The sequence below is a fragment of the Brachyistius frenatus genome, unplaced genomic scaffold, assembly GCF_029030835.1.
Source record: "Brachyistius frenatus isolate BFR_SWC_R1_liver_20210118 unplaced genomic scaffold, ASM2903083v1 Contig_113, whole genome shotgun sequence".
NCBI lineage: Eukaryota > Metazoa > Chordata > Actinopteri > Embiotocidae > Brachyistius > Brachyistius frenatus.
This window is the reverse complement of record NW_027210712.1, coordinates 880,001-895,859: the sequence shown is the minus strand read 5'-3', so window position 1 is coordinate 895,859 and position 15,859 is coordinate 880,001. Positions and strand designations below refer to the sequence as shown.

The window sequence follows — 15,859 nt, the reverse complement described above, 5'->3', positions numbered from 1 at the left end:
GAGAGACATCCACAGACTAAACATACCACGGTGAAACATTTGCACAGACAAGCCAAAAGAAAACTGTTCTGCGACAACAATGGAGACGGACCTTCTTTTTTTTTTTTTATTTATGAGATTTTTATCGAAAGATGTTGGCGAGGAGGCAAGTTGGCAGGTTTTTAGGAACAACATCAGTCCGTTTCTGACAATGGGAGACGTTCTTCGTAGCTGAATGGGACGGAGAGATGCGTCTAACTCAGTTGAAATTCAGTTCAGGTTTGAAACCGTTGAATCCATTTCAGGAAAGCCGGTTTTCTCGTTGAAGCCCGTTGACGTGTATTCCCGACTTCCTGTTCCTGTAAGATCCCAGTAGATCCCAGATACTGAACGTCAGGTGTAACTAGACATTCATGTGCGTGAAATTATGCGAGACATTTCGATTTTTTTTTTGTTGTTGTTTTTTTGCATGAAGCAGCAGCAGCAGCTCCTTCTACTCATGTGACATAGTTCTGCAGTGTTTAAATGAATCCTCTTTGATATTTGTTTCCCAAAGTTCCCTTTTGAAGGAGCTTCAAATAGAGAAAACATTTTTTGGATGCATCCTCGACTTTCCAATTTTCTATGGCTGCAGCATCACATTAAGGTGGAAAAATTCAAGGTAAATTTGTGCATCATTTTTCTCCCCCCAAACCCGCTGAGTCTTTTGAGATGTCGGGGGCAGGGGGGTTGGGTGGGGAGGGGGGGTGTTGCCGTGAGAATCGCAGTTTCGAAAAAGGGTTTGAACGCTGCTCGGATGCACGACTGGCATCTGTAAGGAATGACCGAAGGGGTCTGCGGGGGTTTGAAACGATAACAGTGCATGAATTCATTCCTTTTCCTTACATGATAACATCTGTCTGTTTCTGCCCTCTGGGGTTATTTTGGTAGAACTGCATCTGTTAACTGAAGTGGCGCTTTAAAGCCAAAGGTTCATGTTTTAAACGTCATCCGCTAACAATACAGAGAGTTATTGTTTTTTATTTTTTTGTGATGTCATATTTTTTTGGGGGGGGGGGGGATTTGAGTTGTTTTGTACACCGCTTATAACGTATGAGAATGTGAACTGATGATGTTAAAGCATGCGGGAGTGGATGTTTTTATTGGATTATACGAACACGTTTCTGCATAGGATTGTGTTCAAATCAGGGAATAGAACAGCGGGAGTGGAAATGATCCCCTAAAAAACCAACACGCACCAAACGCATCACGGAAAAATCATGTCACACGTGTGATTTAACGCCGAGGTTTTTCTGCACAGGTAGCTGCGCCGCTCTCCTCTTCATCTGTGCTGCTTTTTTTTTTCTTCTTTCTCCACGCTAACAAACGATCACAACTTGGGATGGGACAGGAGCGTTCTCTAACCGGATTACATGCTGTACTCGTGTAAACAGCTCCCCGTATCAACTCCTTTTTGCATGTAAACACGTTCTGCAGCACCACTTCAAAATTCTGACTTTCTTTGATCGGGCTTCAAAGGATTATCCATTTGCGGTCTCCGTGTAATCGTATTCGAAGGATAAAGCCTGCCTCGCTTTAATGGTCTGGGTTTTTTTTTTTTTTTTTTTTTGTGACCGTATAGCGCAGCGTTCCTCGTCCCCGCGTCCTCCTCGCAAGTAGACCAAAGTTGAGGCGAGGTTGAGGGAGGAGCGAGGAACGGGACGGAAACTCTCTCTCCTTTTCCCGCTCGCCGTCTTTTTCTCTCCTTTTCGTTTTCCCTCCTTCCTGCAGACATCTGTCACATCTCCCAGCTATCCTCCTCGCCTGAATAACTGATGCCAGAGTGGATTTGGTGTGTGTGTGTGTGTGTGTGTGTGTGTGTGTGTGTGTGTGTGTGTGTGTGTGTGTGTGTGTGTGTGTGTGTGTGTGTGTGCGCAGCTCGCAGGACACACTGAGAGCTATTTAAAAGCATCCCTGATCCTCATTCGGGTTCATCAGGGAGGGCCGTGGAGAGGACGCTTTGAGTGTCACGCGCTGAATTCAGAGAGTCGTGTGTTGGTCGTCGTGCCGCTCAGGTAGATGTGATGAGGAGGAGTCGAGTCGGTGCTTCACGGTGTAGAAAGATGTCCAAGTTTCGGTTGGAAGGTAAACGACCTACTTTTACAGAGTCTCATCTGTAAAGCCGACGTTGAAATGAAGCGTCCTTTCCCAGAAAAACGACAACATTGGTTCTTTTATTCAAAGGAAGTTTTTCCTTCTTTTTCTCCCTTGAAGGACAGTTGTTGTTGTTTTTTTCCTTCTACCTTTACGTGGGAATTGTTGAAATGTTGTGTTCCTCTGTACGATGCTGTAAAGTTCTGTTATAAAGGACTTTACGTGTGATTTGGTGCTACATGAATAAGATTGAACTGAATAAGGACCCGCTGGCTGACAGCAGGGTGGCGTGAACGGGGGAAATGAGGGTTTTTATGGTCGTATGGATCATTTTGTAAGGCAGGGAAACAAATGAGCGTTTTTTTTTTTTTTTTTAATGTTCACCTTGATATTGAACTTTTACATGTGGCTGGACGTGGGGGACCGTAGCATCACAATGAGCCGAGCCTGAAGGTGTACGCACATCTGTTCCTAATTTCAGCATGATTTGTCAGCCAGATCAAAATCACAAAATCTCCACTCTGGAGGTTTGAAAGTGTGTGTGTGTGTGTGTGTGTGTGTGTGTGTGTGTGTGTGTGTGTGTGTGTGTGTGTGTGTGTGTGTGTGCGTGTGTGTGTGTGTGTGTGTGTGTGTGCGCCCTAAGACGTCCCAGGAGACCGTGTTTCTCTCCTTTGTATTCACCCCCGTGATCTCGTACACTCGGTCACGGTCTCATATGGACACGATCACATATATGGAAGATCCCCCTCCCCCCCTTTCCCCTCCTCACCTTTAGAATAATAAAATAGCATGAGCCTGTGGTGAATTTACACTTTGAAAAAAAAACAACACAGGATGTCTTCAAACTCTTCAAACTCACATCTGATCGCATGTCACAGATTAAAAGTGAAAACAGATCAGAGCTTTCCTCAACTCGGCCGCACGACGTGTAGCGTTTGACATATTGGATCGTTTTACACAAAAGGAACCGAGCTGATCTCACACGTTATGAAAAACTGCATGTTAATATACACAACTTGAGTTTTTCAGATCGATGTCCACCCTAACACTTTCAAGTTTCAGGGGTGAAAATCTGCAACAAATCAGGTACCTGACCCAAAACAGTTGTTGAGGTCACATCAGCACATTCCACCTTCATGGGAGTAAAGGATGTTTTTGTCAAGAAAAGACATGATGTCAGTGTTTCTCAACCGTCTTTAAAAACACAGAAAATGCTTTTATAGTCATAACTTTGTTGTGTCTTCATCGTTTCCCCTTTTTCTTATTGATAAAATAGGAAAAAAAAAAGTCGCTTCCTCGCTCGTTTTCGCCTCTTGGTCCTAAATAATAAAAATAAGATTCTTCAATAAGCGCTTTTTATTGACTATTACACTTGTTTTAATCCATAAAAGTATCCAACTAACATGCATTTGTCGTTGCCAAGTCCCCACAATCATATTTAAAAACAAAAAAAAAACAATCACGAGACAAACGAAGCCGCATCTGAGTGTTTATTTTTATTCTACACTTACAAAAATGTCAGGTAATAAAAAGTAGTTGCTATACACCATAAAAACAATATAGAAAACATTGTGTTCACCATCAAAAAAATGAATTACAGTTCTTTTTTTCTTTTTTTTTTTAAAGAATAAAGGCACATGTTGCTCCCTCGCAGACCCCTACTATATATACACAAGAAGAAAATGTATATTTATATGGTTGCTATTTTTTTTTTTCCTATCGGTCTGACACATTTGTGTGTATGTACATGGGTACAAGCACAAGCACAAGCACAAGCACACCTACACACACAGTGGACACGAATCATACTCCTCATTCATGCATCAAACACTGTTTTCTTTCTTTTTGTTGATAATGAACCTAGTTTTCCTTTTTTTTTTTTTTTTTTTTTTACAGCAATAAAAAGAGATTCTGTCAAGTTTAAAATCCTTTAAATACAGTAATTTAGGCAAAAAAATAAACAAGGTGAGGCCAGAGAAAAATCACTTTTAGGCACATTTTTTTTCCTATATACATTTCTCTCAAAGTAATAATCCCTCAATAAAACACAGATGAAAATACAGTTAGATCACTTAAATGTCTCTTTTTAAACCAGATTCGCTCTGAATCGGTTTCAGAGGGTATAAATGCTCTCACACAACCACAGATAGCCAACGGATCAGAATTATGGCACTTTTTAGGCTATCGCTGTTACACGGAGGGGATGTTTGAGATTTATCCAAAGGGTTTGAGAATACAGGAATTTTTAATGTTTTGAAATATCTGATGAGTCACTGGAAAATAAAATATTATGGAATAAATAATAGGAACTTGAAATCAGCATATTTGACATGTTGGGCTGTGAGGAACGCAGCCGTTATGTTGGCAGCACACTAAATAAGACATTAATTTGACACTTTAGACCCTTTCTGACCACACGCTTCATGTTTTGAAACTTTAGTCAGTAATTTATTTGATAAATGAGCCGTTTTTGTCATGGAAATGTATTTTGTCGGTTAAAACCGAGTTGAAAACACTGCTGCTGACAAAAACAAACCCGTCTACCTCTCAAGATGTTTCTACTTCTCTCACCTTAAAAGCAGCCAACACTTATTGCTGTCAGGAAAGTAGATAATGCGCCACCTCTTTCTGCTTCAGTCTGGAGATTTAGTTTTTCCACGTACACACAAGAAAATTGCTGCAGTTAGAATAATGGTGATGGTACGCAAAAAAGAAAAAAAAAAACTTTTAAGTATTTTTGGCCATGACAGTTTGAAATACAAAGCATTTCCTCCACTGTGAGGGAAAACTGAGCCTGTGTCCACAAGATTTGTTTCCATTGTTTGACTCAAACAAAAATGGCAGCCATTGTTTGTATGATGACTAAAGACAGCCTAGAAAACTAGTTTAAAAATCATCTTTACTTTGGATTTGAATTTCTCCAGCTGTTGCATTTGCAGGAACCTTTTTTTTTTTTTTTTTTTCCCAAAGTTTGTTCTCTTTTACATTTATATTAAAAAGAAAAAAAAACTTGGGGGTTACTCGTGACTTTAATATAAGTTTCAGTGCAACATTTAACACGTTAAAAACAAAGAAGAGGCACAAACTCGAGCTAAAAGTACTTTCGATTTGTAAATATTGATTTCTTTCGCTTTCAAGATGTCTATTAAAAATGAAAAGATTCAAGATAACCGATCAACGCTGCTTCATCAAGACGCCGGGCTAACGGGAAGCTTTTTAAATCGCATGCATCTTGTACGCCGAAGTGTTTCTGCTCAGCTGGAAAACTCATCACCGCTCCGCATTGTTCTCGTCGTCTTTCTTTCTTGTCGACCCCCCCACCGTCCCCCACCTCAACCTCATCCCATGTTTCTCCTTGCCTCGGTCCCTTTTCCTCTCCAAGCCCGTTTCCCAGGCTGCGCCAACAGGAAGAAAACACAATGTGTCCGGCTCACGAGAGTGATAACACAGGACAGGGAAGGAAACCCGCCAGATGGACGGGAAGTTGTGTTTGGCTTAGCTGATTAAAGAGCGGAGAGAAAGACGGCGTGGAGGAGATAACGGGGAGGCGAACAAGGAGAAGCAGGACCGAGAGTGAGGTGGAGGAACCGGCTGCTCTAAGTATACACATGAAGCCAACAGGAAAGCATCGAGCGAGCTTCCAGCTATTGTATCCACCGTTTATCGAATGGCATTCCTCGTAGGCCCGAGTTCTAAGGAAGAGAGTTCACGTCCAAACAAAACAGAATAAACAGCAGAATAAATAAACGCAATTCTCCAAACTGTGATGAAATGACTTCTTTTTTTTTTTTTTTTAAAAGAAGAAGAAAGGAACCGCCCCCAACAACACGTGGCTGATGCGGAGCGTCCGGATATTCTGCATCAACTGGAACAACTTTACAGACTTAATTCATAAGTCGTCATCGCAGATAAGTCGTGACCTTTTCACCATTTTGGCCCTTTATGTAGCTGCAGAAGCCGTGATTTACTCCCTGGGCGTTCATTTGTACAATCAGCCTAAAGGTCTGCAGTTATTCTTTAAATGTGAGCGCGTGGTTGATGAATAGTTCTTGGCCAGGTGCTCTGCAGCTTTCTCCCAGACAGCCGGGGCGTCAAACCGTCCACAGGGAGCCATCGTTCCTGATCACCCAAAGAGCGAATAGTCAGCAGACGACATCGGACAAAAGAGATCTTGGACACCCAAATATTTCACAAAAATTATCCATATAAGTTGATTAATTGATTTGTCAATAAACAAAAAAGTTAAATGCAACTATTTTTTTTTACAATCATGTCAGTTATGAAGCAAAATAATTTGCCGCTTTCGGTTTCTTTAGGATTTATGTTATAAGTCATTATAAATTGAAAACTTTTGGATTTAGGACTGATGCTCAAACACTAAAATGCAGGCGCTACTTTGGCCATTGGTCATTAATATATATCATATTTTCCTAATATTTTATAGACAAAACGCCACGATGGGTCCAAACGCTGCCTTATTTCTAGTTCTATGGTTCCAAGTAGATTATTGTGTTTATGCCATGGCTACACGTGCTAAAATTTAAGATGGAAAATAGAGTCACCTTCTCCCGTTATATACCATGGGCATATTAGATAAACACGTGAAGATTGTCTACATTTTTTGGGGGGGGATATTTCTGATCAGAGACTTTCTGACCTGCCGGTAGCCACAAAGGATGAGAGGTTAAAGCTATTGAAGCCACCTCGGAGCCATCGCGGCAGCCCAACTAGCTGCTTCTGCAGCTCGGCGCTTCCTGAGTTGTCTGAATTACTTTTGCTCTAGTAGGCCTCTGAGAATTGGGCTTTCATCTCAACAATAACTGTGATGATGGGTTCTGTCAAATAAAACCTGGGAGCACACTGTAATTGTGTGTGAGCAGCGGCGGTGTCATTTCCTTTCCGTCTGTCTGTCTATTGTCTTTCGTCTCGTCAGAGCAGGAGATAAACTGGGAAAATGGACAAAATGACTCGCTTAGAAAATTACGCCTCATTCATATCTGATGGTTGGTTTCAGAAACACAAAGAGGAATGGCTCTTTTTTCTTTCATAAGATATCCACCTTTAAAACTGCAGTGCTGCTTATTATCAGGAAGTTTTGATGCGCTTTATCTTTTTCTTCAATTCAAACACCGGATGTCACGTCGGCTCTTGCGTTTAAGGAAAGGCAAACTTAGTAAATTAAAAACGATATGCTCGGAGAATGCTCGGGTATCATGCTGTGAGGAACACTGTAGATTTTCCGGAGTTGAACTTTCCTTAAAGACCGTCCTTTCTAGTATTTCCGTTGAAGAAACCACAACTGGCGTCTCGCTGTGATCAAACGCCTCAAATCCCTTTTGAGCTTAAACTCCTGTAGCCGCTCAAAGTTTTTTCAGTGCGCCGAGCCCCTCGAGCCATTATATTTACAAATCAAATCATCATCTCCAGATCAAAAAAAAAAAAAAAAATCACCTTGTTCTCACCATGTTTGTGACCCTTTTGTCAAATATATATATATATAGATATATATATCTATATATATATATAAAAAAAAACGCACATCAAAGATAGAGGAGATCACAGGCCATCAATACCAGAAGAAAAGAGACAGAAAAAAAAGAGTAAAAGACCACAAAAATAAAGTCAAATCAGCAATGATGTCCTTTTACATGCAGCATTTTGCCTCCCCAGTAGGACTGAACTGCACAAGTATTACAATTTCTGTAATAGTCAGTGGACTTAAAAGAGCTCATCAAGTCTGGAATACATTTAATATCAAAGTATATAAGGATTTAATTGTCTGAATTTGGTTTAATCGCATATTGAAAGAAGAGCTAATTTGTAAGTGTATATGTATATACAACGTGCTATCACGGCAAAGCGTGAAATATACACGCCCGTCCACTCGAGCAAAACGTGAGATAGCTACGCTCTGCGCTGTCTAGGTGTGAAATTTACACGTTTTCCTGTAGTGGATGAAAATGAAACCTACTGCATGCTTTGAGCCATGCGAGTTACAGAAAAATGAAACACATGGTTGGGGTTTGTGACATAAAACATGGTTATGGTTAGGGAAATGTTTGGAGTTAGAAAAAAACAACATGGATCCTAGGATCCAATCCTATTCGTCCCACATGGCAGACTGTGACCAATGCCACCAGGCCACCACTCCTACAACGTCCTTTACTTGGTCTCAAAAACCTCTGTAGCGTCACACGCTTACAGAACGTGTAACTGTCACGCCCAGATCGCCCAAAGCGTGGCCATCTCACGTTTTTGCTGTAATGTCTATTTCATGCTTTGCCATGATACTGGTATGGTATATAAAGATTTGCCTTTATAGAACAAATTTTAAATGGATCCACATGGACCAAGATACAAACTTTGACCCACAATATTTAAAAAATTTTTTTCCAAAAAACATGGACGACTGAGTAACATCGCTGGCCAGCAGTGACCCGATTAACCCATCCAGGATCAAATTCTGATTGGCTGAGGCCTGCAGTGGCGTCTCACCTGTGTGCACTTCCAGATATTTGCAGGTGTAATAAAAGGGTTTATGGCGTTAAACTCGCAACACTGCGGCGGAAGAAGTCGCAGCTCTCACGGCGCGGTTCTCCCGCCGTCATCAATCCTCCTGCCGACATGTGAAGCAGTTCGTTATGGCGTGATGTCCTGGTGTTACTGCAAAGTAACAAAATCTTTCCAATGTCTCGCTGGAAATGAATAAAGGGTATCATCAAAAAAAAAAAAAAAAAAAAATCCTTCGATTCAACTCGATGGAGCCTGGTGGATTTTGGTGAAGCTCTTATTGACTGACGGGGGGTGAACAGATGGGAGGCACAACACACTAATGGATTCACTGAATTACACGATAACAGAAGTTAGTTGTTACTGGAAACGAAGAGCTCCCTGATTCTGTTTTGAGGAGCTGAGAAGTCTGTGTGTGTGTGTGTGTGTGTGTGTGTGTGTGTGTGTGTGTGTGTGTGTGTGTGTGTGTGTGTGTGTGTGTGTGTGTGTGTGTGTGTGTGTGTGTGTGTGTATTTCCTGCATGCTTCAATGCGTGAGTGTGTTTCTTTATGGCTCTTTTCGACTACGTATGCACGTCACGGGCGTGCACTTTGGCACCATGCATCGTGTATCAGTATTGATTGTAGTAGTCGGGTCCGTCCACGCCGTACAGCTCAGCCAGGGGCCTGAACCTCGGCCCCCAGTCGTTGAGGAAGTCGTAATCCAAGTTCGAATCGGTGGAGGAGCTCTGCAGAGAGCTGAAGCTCCCGGCTAAAGACTCGGGTCCCTCGTAGCCGTAGATGTGGAGCGTGTCGTACGGGAAGCCGTCCCGGTCGTGGTCGGCTTCGTCTTTTTTCACATCGATCATCGCCGCCATGTCGCCCTTGCACGCGGTGGGCTGAGCGTGGTGGTGGGAGGGCTTCTGGACCATGGCGTAGAGAGACGGGTGGGGGTGGCGGTCCGAGTGGCGCAGCAGGGAGCCGTCGTGGCAGGCGGAGGTGAGGATGGAGACGTCGTAGCTGAAAGAGAGAGCAGCGCTGTGAGTTGATGAACTCGTCGTTCTAGGAGGGCTCGGTTGATATTATTTCCAAATTTGATGTCAGTTCCTGGGTCACAATCCTGCGCGACTCATCAGCTCTGTCAGAAAAAGACTGAAATCTTTTCCTTTCTATGTGGAAGTGACTAAATAAAAAGTGAAACAGTGCTATTCTTGGACATAAAAACACAGACATTTGAATCTATAATACTTTATCCTATTTCACAATTTAAAAAGTAACATTTTATGATTTTGAAAACATTAATTTAATTCAGTAAGTCGTCAATTTGTCTATTGTATAATAAGCATAAAAGCAGAAATGTCACTTTCTCCTTGTCTTGTGGATTCTTCACTCTGTTTGACCTTCTTTAGTTTGTACACTCCTTCATATCTTTAAACATCACACCGTATGGTGCAGTTAATATGGATGGGATTAAGTATAGTTTAGATTTGACTCAGATTAGATTCAATTTATTTGGGTAAACTGGGTCAGCAAATTGTAGGATACAGAGAAGAAGATACATTTTGCAGATATGGGGAGAGTTCAGACGGTGTATGATTTGCTACCAACAGTGCAAACTAAATAAACACCAGCACTGCAACGAAACAGTAATAAGACAAGTATGAAATACATATATTTCTTAAACATCAATATGTATGTAATATAGACAGAACTTTTAAGGTAAAGAAGGCTTTTTAATTCACAGAAAATTCATTTTAATCATGTGTTTAAAATATTGAAAGCTACTCTCAGCTCTAATTACAACCATTCACTGTTTTTCTTCTTTTTTTTTATGGACGGCAACCACAAATAAGAAATTCATGACAAGACTAGCATTCATTCACATCTCTAGCAACGCTGAAAGGACTTAAATAGATTATATATTTATATTAAAAAACATTTTGCATGAATTTTCATCTCATGGGAAGACGTAAAACGCATAAATTGTTTAGCAGTTGGTTATTTTGTTTCAAAGGTTAAAAATCTCAATATTTTGTGAGGAAGAAAAAAAACGAACGGGTGATGAGAGACGTAGCTCTGGAATAAAGAGGCTGCTGATGAGCCGCCTCATCACGTTTTAAGCTCTATTCAGGCTGTCAGTTTAAAAGTGTGCAGCGGTGCTTCTTTAACTCTACGTACCCATTAGTGTCCATCTCTCCTCCTCCCTCCTCATCGTACGTGACCAGCTGCTCGTGAATCTCGCCACTGTTCTTCATGCTGGCCAGAGAGTCCTTCTGGTAGCGCTTCCTCATCACGAACAGGATCACGATGACTGAAGAGCACAGAGGAGGAACCGTTATTTAGTTATTTATCATTACGTATCATTCTTTTGTTTACTATTTATCAAGTTCAAACAATGCTGGCATGTTTGAATTATTTTATACGGAAGATTTAGAGGTTAACAATACTGTACATGACATGTTGTGACAGTATCACTGTGCCGTGATTGACAGCAGACATTCAGCACAGCTAATCAAATATCCACCCTGGCAGAGGAAGTCATTACCTGGGGAACAAGTGTGATGAGGACAATAAATTATGTATTCAGGCCATATATAAAAGATGTAAAGTGCAAAACCCCCGGATTGCACGTCTTATCGGATAAAGAAATAAGTAGCTATTGGTCAGAATTGAAGATATCAACCGTGGAAACAAGAACACAAGACGGACTGCGAAGCCCAAAACAAACAACACAGACGGACCAGCAGTGAATTTCAAATCCGGTGAGAGAATTAGACAAGAAAAATCAAAACAGAATAAGAACGGGGGCAGGAAACAAGTGAGGAAAAAAGTAGAGCACTAACAAGGCACTGAGGATGGAAAACAGTGCGACGACAAGGGGAGAAAATGAGGAGTTAGACTGTTAAAGGTATCTGAGACGATCGCCCCGAGCACGAAAACCTAAAATGAATGTACTCAGCCACAGACGAGAAGACACCGAGTCGGCACAAAGAGAGACATGAGAGGGAGCGCAAGGAACAGGAAGAAAGAGTCAGTAAACACAAGGAGGGAAGTGGAAATGAGTCGGGAAAAACAAGGTGGAGGATGAGAAGGGGGACCAGGCAGATGATGAAGAAATAAACAACTGAGAAAGAGGATGAAGAGAGGCAACGGGAAACCGAGGAAAGGATGTAGGAGAGAAAAGAAAAAAATGTAACAATAGGAAGTCGTGAAACATAAAATCATTCCAGAAATGTGCAAACAGGACATTTGTTTACCATAAAGTGACAAAATGCTTTATGGGGGTCATTGGATGGGTCGACAGAGGTCGTGCTTTGTATCCCACTTCCTACAGATATTACATTTTTAGCCTAAAACATCATTCTTATCCATGAAGCCCGGAGCCTAAACCTCCAATAAATCTGAACCATTCCGGCGTCCGATTACAAATGGGGGCAAACGGGGGGAAAAAAAAATCGACTGAAAGATAGTTAGACTTTGATTTGAGAAGCATCGCTAGCAGTCAAAACAGTAACGGACAACCGTTCGCCTTATTGATTTATTAATTTGCGCAGAAAAGGAAGAAAAAGGTTTGGAAAATCAGACACCAAAGACTTTTCTCGCGTTGTTTGAAATAAGCCGGTTATAAATGTATAAAAAAAACTGTCAGTGAGAATGACAGGAATTATCCTTCTAACACGAGACTGTGGTTTTACCTCCCGGCTATCGACACCAGCCAGCCCACACTACAACTGACTCTGGATGCGTCGTGATTTTCACATTTTTTTAATAGTCATTAAATAATGAAAAATCTAATATTTGATGTGACTATTTTCGTAGCGACATGTTTTCACGAGTATTTAGTAGTAACATTGTACTACCACCAGAAGGTACAAAACAACGGCCCTCCTCTCAAAGATGTATTTAAAACTTAAGACTCAGCTTTGTCCGAGGTGAAGGTTTTTGAAGTTTCGATGTCTTTTGTTGAGCCCGAGTTTACAGCCTGACTTGGTCTTTCTCTCTCATATAGTTCCCAATGAATATCAAGTAGTACTTTTGCTTGAAATGGTCAAACCCAGATCTGACTTTCTCAGTCTGATAAGTCATGAAGTTTAAGTCACATCTACGATTGTCCCAAAAACTGTCCTGAATGTTCCAAGCTTAACTGGAAAAAGCACTGAATGTAGACTTCCACACCTTATTTGATTACTTCACACCAGGTTTAAAACATCCAACTTGTTAAGAAAATGGAGTAGAAGAAACTCGGTAAAGTTTTTCTTGAACGCTGCATTTCATTGGCCATCGAGATGCAGAATGAGGACAAAGAAGGACGAGGAAGGAAGACACGAAAACAAAAGGAAAGGAGGAACGAACGAGCAGACGGAGAATCGGGGGTGGAGGGGGGTGAGGCTGAAATGGGAGACTTAGGGGGGGGGGGTTGGGGGATCAGGAGAGAAGACAGACAAGGAGCGAAGGAGGAGAGGAAGGATCCATTTGACATTAGATTAGGGCCCGGAGCTTTGGTCCCGATATGAACCTTTTTCTCTCTCGGCGGACGGGCAGCATTAGCCATGCTTTTTAGATGAGGGCGAGCGGGACTAATTTAAGTTTGCATGGGAAACCAACAGATTAATCTTTTACAACACATGCTCTGCAGTTTAATAAGCTCTGGAGATATCAGACTTAGAGGAGAGAGGAGAAAGAATAAAAAAAAAATTTTAAAAAGAGAGAAGAAGAAGAAGAAGCCCTTTTCTTTGTAGAAGAACGACTGAGGGAAAAAAAAAATGAAAAAAATGTTCTTTTTGGTGTGTCAAACCTGACTTCATGTGAGAAAAATGTGTCTGTGAATGGGGAGTGCGCTAAATTGCTTTGGGCCCTGACAGATAATGACAAGTGCATTAAATAGTTAATCTTAGACTGCGGTTGGGGGTGGGGGGAGGGGGAGGGGTAAGGGGGAGGGTGTTTGATAAAGAGAAAGAGAGATAGAAAGGGAGGCAGAAAGAGAGACGGAGAGACCCAGAGGGGGAGAAGAAGGGGAAGAGAAGAGATGAAGGAAAGGGGGGGGGGGAAATGAAGGGGAAAAGGCTCGATAGGGAAGGAGTGTATTAATAGTTAATAGGTTGAGTGTTTGGTGGTGTTTGATAAGCAGACGGCACCTAAAGAGCTGATAAACTCTCCTCATTACCACCCCTATTCTTCTGCTGCTTTTTCCCACAATTCTCATCTCCGCCCGTCTCCCGTCTCTTTTTTTTTTTTCAACCTCTTTCCGTCTCTCTCTCTCTCCGTTCACTCAAGTCGGTCTCTTTCCAACTCGGTTTCTCCGTCTCCCCGTTTCACCCCTCTCTCTTCCCATATCTACGTGGAGATATAGGTTTTTTTGTTTGTTTTTCAGTCCTCCGTGTGTCACTCCTGTCTCCATCCCTCTTGATCTTTAAGTTCCTCTTCTGTTTTTGTTTTTTTTCCCCCTTCCTTCTTCAGCACTTCTCATCCCAGATGCCTCTTGTTTGGCCAACTATCTCCAGTGCGCCTCTCATCCGACATGACAAGTGTCTCTTCTTTTTTTTTTTTCCCCAGATAAAAAAAGAAAAAAAAAAAAGAAAAGAAAAAGGAGCAGGGGGCGAAGGTATCAAAGAGAATATTGAGCGCACAACCACAGGCATTATTTCCACATCTGCCACTGCATTATTCATAAAACCAACAACACCAGGAGGGGAAAAGTTCCCCGCAAAACACAAATCCTATTTATCGCAAAGCAAGGGCAAGTGAATCTGTGCACATGTCCCACTCAGCGCCGGCTTTCTGCATCCATCATTGATGCTATCTTCATGAATTTCTCCCAGAGAAGAAACAACAATGTGGGTTTAAGGCTGCTTTTTGAGCCTGTTTATTAAAAGGCGATAAACCCAACAAGTAAAAATCAATACCGCCGTTGCATAAATGTCTGTTTAGCTGCTTCTCGTCCCCGTTTCAGTAAAGTATGTCTCGTGTGAGGATATGTTTGTATTTCTGCGGTGCAACCGCAGTGTTGTTACGTTTCCAGTCAAGTGTTAAAAAACAAAAATCATCACTATCTGAAGATGTGAACCCATCACTGATGTCAAAGGTGGCACGTTGTACTCTCTCATCCCTCCTCGTCTTTCCTTTTCTTTTTCTTTTTTTCCCTGTGTTCTATTTCCATGACATGCGCTGGCATTGTTCATGTTAATGTGTGTAAATCGTATTCTGCAAAAAAAAAAGAAAAACAAAATCCTCCGATATGAATGCAAATATTCAGAGGCTGGACGGAGAGTCTTATTGTGGTTAAAACTCATAAGCAGTGAAGTTTGCGTGGCTCCGTGCCGGCGATAAATCACAGCCGGAGGCTGCATGTTTTTCTGGGTTGTCTGTCCGATATCTCGGAGAACTTCTTCAACTCTTGCTCGTCTACGTTGAAGCCGCGCCGACTGTTTAGATATTCTGAGCTGTCGGGTTGAAGACGTTTGCGTGAATCGTCCGCGTGTCTGAATTTGTAGCTTCTTTTTCGCAGCAACGTCAATGTCAGAAGGATCGTCGGAGACGTACAACCATGAGGCGATACTTCTAGCTGCAGTTTAACAGCATCCAAATCTTATTACCGGTGTCGAGAATATCATCTTTTTTTTATATATTCCGTTTCAAATCCCGGCGCCTGCATTACCCACAATGCAGCATAACCGCTGACACTTCTGTCAGAGATTCTGTAGCAACTAATGGCCTCAGGCAGAGACGAAGAGCCGCACTGCACTTCTGTCGAACTCTATACCTCCGGATATTTTTCATTTTCAAAACCTGTGACATCACTTGAAGCAATTTATCCGATTTTTCCGTGCAGCTTCCTCCCGGAGCCACAGGAGGCTTTTTCACACACGCATTAATACCTGTAAACAGACTTTAATGTGTAAAACCGATGGAGTCCACCTGTTAGAGCTCTTAGAGATGAAGAAGAATTTTTCTTTGGACACTTTAAAGATGCGCGACAAAAAAAAGTTGATCTTCGCACCGAATCAGTAATGGCTGTTTCCACCCAAGATGGAGACGGAAAGCTAAAAAATAAAAAATAAAAAGTGAATGAAAGATAGCAGACCAAATAAAAACCTTTATCTTACCCAGTATGGTGAGTATGCACAGCAGGATGGTGATGAGGGCGTGAACGCTGACTCCCGTCTGCCGAGCGACGGCTTTACACTGCGTGGGAATCCGCCGGGCGTCGCACCGGCACGACTAACAACAACAATCACAAGCAAACGGTCGATTGAAAAGTT

At 41.9% G+C, this 15,859-nt stretch overlaps 1 protein-coding gene across 1 annotated transcript in view; it reads right to left on the bottom strand.

Annotated features, from left to right (window-relative positions):
• Window positions 1-9,072: 9,072 nt before the first annotated feature.
• Window positions 9,073-15,859, bottom strand: part of cdh5 (cadherin 5) — a 31,412-nt gene continuing 24,625 nt past the window's right edge. The window contains exons 13-15 of the mRNA XM_069712882.1: window positions 15,704-15,818; window positions 10,779-10,911; window positions 9,073-9,620 (exon numbers count right to left, since the gene is read on the bottom strand). Of these exons, the coding sequence (XP_069568983.1) occupies window positions 9,233-9,620; window positions 10,779-10,911; window positions 15,704-15,818 (636 nt within the window). The 3' untranslated portion in view covers window positions 9,073-9,232. The remainder of the gene's footprint in view (window positions 9,621-10,778; window positions 10,912-15,703; window positions 15,819-15,859) is intronic.